The sequence below is a fragment of the Rhinopithecus roxellana genome, chromosome 17 (assembly GCF_007565055.1).
Source record: "Rhinopithecus roxellana isolate Shanxi Qingling chromosome 17, ASM756505v1, whole genome shotgun sequence".
In the NCBI taxonomy this organism is placed as follows: Eukaryota; Metazoa; Chordata; class Mammalia; order Primates; family Cercopithecidae; genus Rhinopithecus; species Rhinopithecus roxellana.
This window is the reverse complement of record NC_044565.1, coordinates 27,456,399-27,467,481: the sequence shown is the minus strand read 5'-3', so window position 1 is coordinate 27,467,481 and position 11,083 is coordinate 27,456,399. Positions and strand designations below refer to the sequence as shown.

General features: G+C 46.8%; 1 protein-coding gene across 5 annotated transcripts in view; it reads left to right on the top strand.

Moving 5' to 3' along the window:
- Positions 1–638: 638 nt before the first annotated feature.
- The window catches only part of RFX8 (RFX family member 8, lacking RFX DNA binding domain), a 78,611-nt gene continuing 68,166 nt past the window's right edge, over positions 639–11,083 (top strand). For 4 of the 5 annotated variants that reach the window (XM_010386237.2, XM_030921587.1, XM_030921586.1 and 1 more), the window contains exons 1-2: positions 639–1,104; positions 8,209–8,332. In XM_010386237.2, the coding sequence (XP_010384539.2) occupies positions 1,046–1,104; positions 8,209–8,332 (183 nt within the window). In that variant the 5' untranslated portion in view covers positions 639–1,045. Of the gene's footprint in view, positions 1,105–8,208; positions 8,333–11,083 lie in introns of those variants that run through there. The other variant, XM_030921583.1, reaches the window with a different exon arrangement.

The window sequence follows — 11,083 nt, the reverse complement described above, 5'->3', positions numbered from 1 at the left end:
CCAGGTTCAAGCGATTCTTGTGCCTCAGTCTCCCAAGCAGCTGGGATTACAGGCACCTGCCACCATGTCCGGCTTTTTTTTTTTTTTTTTTTTTTGTATTTTTAGTAGAGACGGGGTTTCACCATGTTGTCCAGGCTGGTCTCGAACTCCAGACCTCAGGTTATCTGACAGCCCCGGCCTCCCAAAGTATGGGGATTACAGGCGTGGGCCACTGCCCTGGGCCAGCTGCACCACTTTAAATTCCCACATGCAGTGAACAAGGGTTCCAATTTCTCTACATCCTCACCAACACTCGTTAGTTTCTATGTTTTAAATAATAGCCATCCTCTTGGGTATGGTTTTTATTTGCGTTTCCTAATGATTAATGATGTTGAGCATCTTTTCATGTGCTTAGTAGGCATTTATGTATCTTCTTTGGAGAAATATCTATCCAAGTCCTTTGCCCATTTGTAAACTGGGCGGTTTGGTTTTTGTTGTTGCTAAGTCGGCAAATGTGTTTTTGATCTAGATTGAGAAATCCTTACCCGGAGACTCTGAAGCAGTTAGCAGCCACAGTAAAGGCTGCATGACTGAGCTCTGACTACGCCACAGCCTTGCAAGTGAATGCCACTTAATACAATAACCACACAGTTCCCCAAAAAGGAGATGAGTTTGGAGAGGGCCAGCAGCTCCATGTTACACAGCAATGACACTGACATAAATGGCTCTTGAGGGCAACGACTTGCAGGGTCTGGCTGCAGATATGGGGACTCACGTTGAGGTGGCACTGCTCACCTGGAGCGGCACACTGGAGTCACCTGGGACCAGCCTCCTGGAAGTCCCCATGCACCCGTCTGTCAGAAATTCTGAGCTCGGAGATTTTTCAAAACTCCTAGGTCCAGTGGTTTCTGGCAACGGCGGGCACATTAGCATCACCCAGGGAGGCTGAAAAAGCAGGTTGGCCCAGCCTGCCCTCGCCCAGACCAATTCATCAGAACCTCTTGGGGCTGGGGTGGGGAGCGGGAGCCAGGTATCAGTGTATTTTGAAAACTGCCTGAGAACTCCAATGCGCAAGTCAGTCAAGGACCCCCACGAACTCAACACCGCGACCAGATTGGAAAAGGTGTAAGTAAGTTGGTGCTTCTTGTTCGCGTGCCTGTTTGATCGGTTGGTTCGGAGGTGGGACGGGCGCTGGGTGCGAGCGGGAGACGGCTCCAGCCCACACCGCAGGATGCAGGGCGGGGTCCGCTCATTCTCGGCGGGGCGAGGGGGTTGGGGGGCTGTGGCCTGCCGGGCTCGCCGCACGGCCTCGCGCACCCGGGCTCGGGCCTGGAGGACTGGGTTTCCGCCCCGCGCCCCGCGCGCCCTTTTCTAAAGTAAACACCGAGGAGCGGCGGTGGCAGGACCGGTGCAACCTAGCGCCGCTCACGGCCGCCGTTCGCTGCCAGCCTCGGTGCTGCAGGCCCGGGACCGAGCCATGGCCGAGGGGGTGCCGGCCTCGCCGTCGAGCCTCGGGGACAGGCGGGGCCCGCACAGCGGCGTCATCCGGTGGTGAGCCGCCAGGTCCCTGGGACGCTCGGATGGAGGAGGTGGGGCCGGGGAGGGGAAGCGTGGTTCCCGCTACGGCTGCCCTCGGGACGCCAGGTGAAAGCCGGGTGTTAGGAGCGGCCCCAGGCCCAGCGCGGAGGACCTCCCATGCACGCACACGCGTAAAAGCCCCGGGTCCGAGTGGGCAATGGGGTCGGGCTTCCCATCTGTGGGTTCCCCGTTGTCACCCTTCCCGCGGAAAGCCATTCGGTCTGCCCCGCGGGGACCCATTGGTTGGACCGTACTTTCCTGTACATCCAAAAGCGCCTGGGCATTGGCCAGAGGAGGAAAAGCTTTCTCTCCCTAGATCCAGGATGAGATGTTTCCTCAGTTAAAGCTAAGCAGTTTTTAGCTTTCCACATTGCATTCCACATTGTGAAATTCACTTCTAGCTATTTAAGTCGAAGCAGGGAAAAAGGGAAAGAAAAACATCCTTAGCCCTTGGGACTGAGTTTGCAGATCTTAAATAGGAAAATAATTGAAACCAGTTCTAGGACCTTTAGTTTTACAAGGTGAGTAGCTGTTATGTAACAGTACATTTTTCTGTTTTTAAGTTTCAACGCATATTTCTCAGGGAAGACTTTTGAAAGTCATGTGAGTGAAACAAAAAGAAGGGTGTGTTTGTGATTATAACCCTGGCAGGCCTAAACAGTTACCATTTTCCTCCAAAAGAACATTTTTGATTTGTCTTATCTTCAATGAGATTTTAAAAAAAAGAACGAATGAACACTGAAGCACACAGCGTTTTTCAGGGTTACACAGCTGGGCTGGGTTTCTGCTACACTTACTGACCCCAGGCCCTCATGCATCGTTCTTCTTAGAAGAAAGGACTCAGGATGCCTTTCAATGACTTCCGGTAGCCATTTAGTAAATTAGAGTTTCCAGGGTTTAAATTATGCTCCAGAAACTTGAAAGAATGATGAGACTGATTTTTAAAAATACCTGAACATCCTCCTAAGACCGTTTGTGAACTCACTTCAAATGGTAACCAGGGGGCCTATGATGGTCTAGACCAAGCTTGTCCAACCCTCAGCCTAAGGGCCGCATAAGGCCCAACACAAATTTGTAAACTTTCTTTTCGTTTTTTTTTTTTGTGTGTGATGGAGTCTTGCTCCGTTGGCCAGTCTGGAGTGCAATGGCATGATCTTGGTTCACTGTGACCTCCTCCTCCTGAGTTCAAGTGATTCTCCTGCCTTATCCTTCCGTAGTAGCTGGGATTACAGGCCTGTGCCATCATGCCCTGCTAATTTTTGTATTTTTGTTAAAGACAAGGTTTCACCATGTTAGCCAGGCTGGTCTGGAAGTCCTGACCTCAAGTGATCTGCCTGCCTCGGCCTCCCAAAGTGCTGGGATTACAGGTGTGAGCAACCATGCTGGGCCTTCATAAACTTTCTTAAAACCCTGAGACTTGTTTGTTTTGGCTTATCAGCTATCATTAGTGTTTTTTATATGTGACCCAAGACAGTTCTTCCAGTGTAGCCCAGGGTAGAAAAGATTGGACACTCCTGGTGTAGACCGTTTTAGCAGAGTGTGACTTATTCAAGTCCCATGTTACAAGTTCTTATCCCTATAGGCCCCTCTTCAAGGTTGGGGAGGTGGAGGCAATGAAAATAAGGGAGGGGTCACCGTTTCATTGGGGAGGGCTGTTCTTTAGACTCCAGTTGATGAGGTAGTATGTTTAACAGATCGTTGAGGCCAGCTGTGGTGGCTCAGGCCAGTAATCCCAGCACTTTGGGAGGCTGAGGCAGGTGGGTCACTTGAGCTCAGGAGTTTGAGACCAGCCTGGCTAACATGGCGGAAACCTCTCTCCACTAAAAATAGAAAAATTAGCTGGGTGTGATGGCAGGCACCTGTAAATCCCAGCTACTCTAAGGCTGAGGCAGGAGAATCACTTGAACCTGGGACCTGAAGGTTGTAGTGAACCAGGATTACGCCATTCCGCTCCAGTGTGGGCAACAAGAGTGAAACTCCATCTCCAACAACAAAAAAAAACACCCAAAACAGATGGTTGGCACTAGTGGTTTTAACATCAACATCAAGAACAGCCTCTGGTATTCTAAAGCCTGGAAGGTGTTACCAGTGCTGGAGGAGCAGTGGTGGGTAGTGCAGGGCGAGGGGCCTGAGTGCCTGGAGACAACTCTTAGCATCTGAGTGAAAGACCAGGGAGGGGCCCAGCTATTGTCCTGTGGAGGAAACCTGCCATTTTCCACATTACTTCGTTGTCTTGTCTTCTAATCAGTCACTTGTTAGGTCCTCAGCATGTCTTAGAGACATCAGTGCCATTGTCATCCACACTGGATAAATTCTCCCAGGAGAAAGGTCCCAGGAGAGCTTGGTCAAGTCTCGGGGGCCAGAGGTAATAGAAGGTTTCTGTTTCATGGACAGGAAAGACTGCAGAAACGGGGAGAGCTGGGGTTAAAGCTCTGGGGAGCACAAAGAAATGAAGAATAGTGATCTGACTTCCTTGCTGGGGTGCAGACCTAGCAGGTCTGACCCCTGGCTTCAGACCAGGCAAAACTTAAGCATTATCTAATCCCAATGTATGCTGAGCCCTGGCTGTAGACTACATAACTATTTCCGACATAGACTTTTACAAATTTCTGCAGACTCTGTTGAAATTTTAGAAATACAAATGTATTTGGAAAGGTGCAGAATTCATGGTAGCTTTTGATCAGCTGGAACCAAAAGGGACTCTAGTTCCTAGTTTGGGGGGCTCACGAGATTTTTCTTTTTTTTTTTTTTTGAGATGGAGTCTCGCTGTGTCTCCCAGGCTGGAGTAGAGTGGCACTATCTCAGCTCACTGCAACCTCCACCTCCTGGGTTCAAGCAATTCTCCTACCTCAGTCTCCCGAGTAACTGGGATTACAGGCACACACCACTGCGCTCAGCTAATTTTTCTGTTTTTAGCGAAGATGGGGTTTTGCCATGTTGGCCAGACTGGCCTTGAACTCCTGACCTCAGGTGATCTGCCCATCTCAGCCTCCCAAGGTGCTGGGATTACAGGCGTGAGCCACTGTGTCCAGTTGCTCGTGACATTTTTCTTTAAAGAGTACTCAAAATGTGTGAACCACTGGCTAAGTATTTGTGCTGTGAAGTCAGTAATCATCAGATTGTTCATCACTCAAAGTGAGGAGAACATCATGAATGGTCTCAAGATCTTAATCCACCCTGTCTGATGGCAAGACCAGGAAAATAGTGTTATTATGCAGGTAAGCAAGGAATCTAGTGATCTTTATCAAGCAGGCTTTATTCCCAGGTGTATCACCAAAGGCCATTTTGGTAGTAGAGTTTAAAACCCTTAATCAATGTCACCTGCCAGCAGTTCTGCCAGTCCCCTTTCAGTGTATCCTTGGAGCCCCAGGTGGTTGGAAGTCAGGCTCACCTACAGCAGGTATTCTGTGCAGCCACTCTGCCAACGTCAGCATCTTTCTTGCTTCCATTCCAGATTTTGATAGTAGACATAAAAATGATAAGAGCTTCTATGTGCAAGCCAGGGTAGGCATGTCATGTGCTTGTTTTCTAATCACAAAAACTCTCAGATGTCTCAGAGTCAGAATGAAAACCCGGGTCTTTGAGGTTCAAAGCCCGGGGTAAGAGTCATGATCATAATTTCCCATGTGTGTGGACGCTGAAGGCTGAGGCAACTACTGGGTGACAAAGTCCACTTTCAAACTTTCTACTTGTCCAGTTACTGTATGCTGACTGGCTGCCATTGATTGGTCTCTGTGATTTGGCTTAGAATGTTGGGCAAATGACTACAGACACATGGTCAGAGACCGGATGAATCTCTTGGAACTGCCAGGACCAAGGCAGCCACACAGAGCTCACATCTAAAGGTAGCCCTTTCTTTACATGTGTGGTATAGAAAGGACTCTTGGCCACAGACCTTTACTATCATTCCTATTAAGAGTATTATTTGGCCTTCCTGCTCCACTTAGGCAACAGGCAGGCTCGGTAGTATTTTGAAATTGGAGGACAGCAATTCATAGAGACTTAGAAGAAATGAGCGTCTGTCACAGGAAAGAACAATCAGCAAACATGGAAAACTGGAGTTCATTTTAAGGAGTTTGTATTTTTTACACTTCTTTTTTAAGGAGAGCGTTCCATAACTAAATCTGGAGTAACTATGAATAAACAAGTGAGTTTGAATTCAGTGCACATCACATTTTGCTGCAGTTTCCCGGATTTAGCCAACACTTTTCTGGGATACTTCCAATATTGAGTTTTTCATATATCAACAAGTAGTATCTTAACAAAAGAAATATAAGCCAGGTGCAGTGGCTTGTGCCTGTAATCCCAGTACTTTGGAAGGCCAAAGTGGGAGCATTGCTCAACAACAGGAGGTCAACACTAGCTTGGGCAACATAGTGAGACCCTGTCTCCACGTTTTTTTTTTTTTTTTTTTAAAGTATCTGGACATGGTCACACGCCTGTAGTCCTAGCTACTCAGGAAGCTAAGGCAGGAGGATCCCTTGAGCCCAGGAGTTTGAGGATGCAATGAGCTACGATTGCACCACTGTACTCCAGAGGGTGTCTCTCTCTTTCTCTCTCTCTCTCTATATATATATAATATATTTATGTGTATATGTATATATGTGTATATGTGTGTGTGTATATATCTGTATGCTGACTATATATGAATCTGCCACTCCCCCACCCCACCATCCCACCAATGGATATCACCCTGTACTCAACTTTGAGCCAAATAATTGGTGCAGTAGCAGTTGCATTTAAACCATTGTGAAGTATCTGAAGTGTCATGTTCCCACATTGATTTAGGGAAGCATCCCAGAAAAAATCTACTTCCTTGGTGCCTGTGCTGGGTTGGATAACATCCCCCCCAAAAAAAACTCATGTCCACCCGGAACCTCAGAGCGTAACCTTATTTGGAAACAGGATCTTTGTAGATGTAATTAGTTAAATGGAAGTCATCCTGAATTAGGATGGGCTCTAAATCCAATCACTGTTACCTTGATAAGAAAATTCACAGAGATACTAGCCATGCGCGGTGACTCACACCTGTAATCCCCGCACTTTGGGAGACTAAGGTGGGTGGATCGCTTGAGCCCAGTTCAAGACCAGCCTGGCCAACACGGCAAAACCTGTCTCTACTAAAAGAATACAAAAAAGAAAAGCAATAAAATTCACAGAGATAATGGACACACAGGGAGAAGGCCATGTAAGACACAGGCAGGAACTGGAGTGAAGCTGAGGAACACCGAGGATTTCTGGCAATCACCAGAAACAAGGAGAAAAATATCTAGCAAGTCTCCCTCAGAGCCTCTGGAAGGAACCGACCTTGCTTGGCACTTGGATTTTTAGGCTTCCAACTTCCAGAACTGTGAGAATCCATTTCTGTTGTTTGAGGCCCCTGGGCCTGGGGTAATTTATTACCCCAAGAAAACGTTGCAGGGTCAGAGATTCCCCCATTCGTTATGTTCATGTGTCTTTTTTTCTGGAAAGCCAGTGGGGTCAACAATTGTGACTATATCCTTTAGTTCCCAAGGAGAGTAAATTTGGCCCCAGTGTGCCTCATTCCAGAAGATAAGCTGTATACCACCCATATACCCATCTAAAGCAAAGTACCTATATTTTGCTCTAGAAAAACAAATGCCAAGGGCATGTATTGTCTGTAAAGTCTCTGCTAAATAAATATTCCTCTTTAAGAGTTATACTGGCTTGCTTTGTGGATTTTTGTTTTAAAGAACGACGGTCCATCCCACCGGGAAAGGAAGGTTGTAGCTGGATGTCACTACGGACACTTTGTGACCCAGGCCACCTTCACCACTCACCCCCACACCGACATACTGCTGCTGGAACAGGTACCTGGCTGTCCCCAGGGGCCGGGGGTGGTCTGTGAACCTCAGCCAGAGCCCCTTATTGGTAAGGAATACACTCTGTCCCCAGACCGGGAGCACTGGTGTAGTTGAAGGTATCACTTTGAGCAGAGGTCACAGGCACTGTTGCATTCGCTCTGTGCTGCTTTGGCTCTGTACCCAGTAGGGGAGAAAGCAGAGCAAAAACACTCTGCCTCTCTCGGTGTCTCTTCGTGTCTTGCATTTTACACCTCATTGCAATTCAAAGAATCCAAACATAATGGCCTGCCCTAAACCACAGAGGTTTAAGAACCATGCAAGCAACTTCTTCAGAGGAACAGGAATCAGAGAGGGAAGGATGTGAAAATGGGGCCTGGGAAGCCAGGCTGGCTCCTGCGGTCACCTGCAGGGTGATAGGCTTTCCCTGGGTATTGTTTTGTGTCTTATTCATAAAGTAGAATAAATAATTCTCCACTTTGTAGTTATGTAGCTCTTGGCTGTAACCTTTAGAAAGGTCTATGAAACAGTGTCTACTGAAGTCCTCACTGAACTTCTTTTAGCATGCCAACCTGCCAGGAAACAAAAACAGGAACACTTTATGGGCTTTTGATGTTCTAAAAGCCACAGTCAAAATACTTAACACTGGCCTCAGGACAAACGGGTACATTCGTGATGCTGGTTGTGAGCCTGCGCAGGGATTCATCCAATGAATTAGACGTTTCATGTATTGGAACCTCACACACATCTTGACCATTGATTTTGACAAAATATTTTGCTCTAGAAAAACAAATGGCAGTTTCCTCTTCCTTGTCCTCCTCTCCTCCAGGTTGGTCGACAACTTCTGCATTTGCGAAGGGTGCAGTGTCCCTCGCTGTCTCATGTATGAGATTTACATGGAGACCTGTGGGCAAAACACTGAGAACCAAGTCAACCCGGCCACCTTTGGGAAGGTAAGTTGTTGAAGATTAAGAACGCTCTCTTCACTGAGTGCAAAAAAGGGAAGCAAGTTAATGGAGGAAGTGTTGCAATGTATTTGGGTCTAATGGATTTTCAGTGGGTATCTTTGGCTTCCTTCCCACCAGCTGGTCAACATCCTTCAGCTAATTGAAGAGCTGTCTTGTTAGCCACTTCCCTTTGTCCACACTTCATAGTGAGGGGCCAGGAAGGATGAGGAATGGGTAGCACCTAAGGGAATGTAATTATGGCAGCTCCAAGCACTCCTCAGGGAGCCAGGTTTGCTGGGATAGTATTCCCTGCAGAGAAATGCCAAGTTCTGAGAGACACATTGGCACCACACAAGCTAAGAGCCACTTTGTGATATCGGACAACTGATGTTTCTCACAATTGAGTTGTGCTGAGAGAACTCATTGGCTCTTAAAAGATCTCCTCTGGAGGTTAAGATCTTTGGTTTCTTTTTCTAAGACAGAACTTCCCTCTTGTTGCCCAGGCTGGAGCAGTGGTGCGATCTCGGCTCACTGCAACCTCCACCTCCCAGGTTCAAGTGAGCCTCCTGCCTCTTGCATCTGTATGTCCAGGAGTGAACTTGCAGCATTAGGGGGCGCATGGCTGACTGACATCAAGGGATGTGGCCATACCATTACCCTCCCCTCAGCAATCCTGTGGATTTCTATTTTGCTTGCAAAACATCGAAATGATTAGATCCATTCTCCCAAACACAGTCTTCATCTTTGAAACTTCTGGTCATTTGTCGAAGTTCTACACTTCTGATAATCACAGAATCTTCTAATATGGAGGCTGCTTACATATTGGAAACAACTGTTCACCTCTCCCTGTCTTCCCTTCACCTCTCTGCCCACCTGTGTCATTATGACTTCAATTATTGATGTTTCTCTTAAAGGTGGCCCCAAGGGTGTAACCCACTGCCTCAGATGTGCTCAAAGGACAAGAACGCTTACTTTTATTTGGCTACTGTTGGCTTTTATTTTTCTGTATCTGTTCACTTTAAACTTGTAGTCAACAGAATCAACCCTTAAGTTTTTTTTTCTAAAGAGTTGAAATTAAGGTAAGCCTCCCAAAACAGTCTTGTAAACTGTAAAATATTAACAGTCTATATAAATACAAAATGTTGTTGTTATCAGTTATCATCATGTAATGAACTATTTGAACCCAAGAGTAGCTATTCTCTTATTCCTATTGTATTTTACCTCTTCAATTTTTTTGTGTTGTTTGTTTGTTTTTTTGAGAGAGTCTTGCTCTGTCGCCAGGCTGGAGTGCAGCGGCACAATCTTGGCTCACTGCAACCTCTGCCTCCCAGGTTCAAGCGATTCCCCTGCCTCAGCCTCCCAAGTAGCTGGGACAACAGGTGTGCACCACCATGCCCAGCTAATTTTTTTGTATTTTTTTAAGTAGAGACTGGGTTTCACTGTGTTGGCCAGGATGGTCTCGATCTCCTGACCTCGTGATCTGCCCACCTCAGCCTCCCTAAGTGCTGGGATTACAGGTGTGAGCCACTGTGCCCGGCCACCTATTCAGTTTTGATCTGCAGTTCTATTTCTCACCATGTTCTTGAATCACAGGTGGTTCATCCAGTCTTCCCAATCTGCTGAAGCGGCTGTGTTTGAAAAGTGTGTCTTTTATCAAGTCATCTTGCTAGGTAACTCTAAGGTTTTCCCAGTAGCTGGGAAATCCCCCAGCTGCTATCATCCAGCTCATATTTTGCCATTTCATCACTTTGAATACTGGGAAACGTCATCCAAGGCTGAGCTGAGTGCTGGGTATCCTGGCCCTGCAGCCTTTTCCCATCCGGCCATCTACCACCCTTATCAGAGGAAGTGGGTGACTTTGACTTGATGTGTTTTGGCTCCATGGGATTCCTACCTCCTTTTCTAACATAGCAAAAACTCTTTTCACGATCTTTTAAAGATCTTTTTATAAGGCTGTTTCACCTTCATGGTAATTCCACTGCAAAGCATTAGAAAAACAGTTAAAGAGACTCCAGTGTGTGACTACATGCAGCTAGGCGGCACTTTTTATCTCAATACTCTAGGATTCCTTTAAAATTCCCGCAAGATGCCAAGGTACTAACTTTCAGCTCTTGTTGGAAATTTGCCTGAAGAATGGGCCACATCAGTTGAGCTGGTATTGGGAAGGGTCTCCGTGCTGCTGAATTTGTGATGAAATGGAGAAGGGAGGGGAAAGGAAAAGGATATGATCCCAAAGCGTGTTTACAAGAGAAACAACAAAATCCGCAATTCTCACTTCCTCCCTCCTCCCCTGGGAATGGAGTCAGTTTCTCGCCAAGTTCCTGTGCAGATGTTGGAATGTTTCTTGCTCTTTGTGACTGTACTGGGCATATGATGGGTAAGACTCATTCCTGGTACAAGTGATATTTTACATGGATTAGGGAATTTCCAGAAGGCTGACTTCCTCTTTTGAAATAACATTTACTGATGATTTTCTGATTATAAAAGGACTACATCCCCTTTGTAGGTAATGTGGAAATTAGAGGAAAACATGTAAAAAGAAGAAAATGAGTGCCGGCTATCACTTCGCTGTCCAGAGATATAGGCACTGTGTGTAGTTCATTTGCAGACGTGCACACTCACTCATGCACACATATGGGACCGGCAGGAGCTGGAGAAGTAACCACATGGTGACTTCATCTTCCTGTTCTGTGTCTGAAGGTGTCCAGTGGCTGGTTCTTCCCCAGTTCCTGAGTGAGCATTTGAGCAATCAGCATG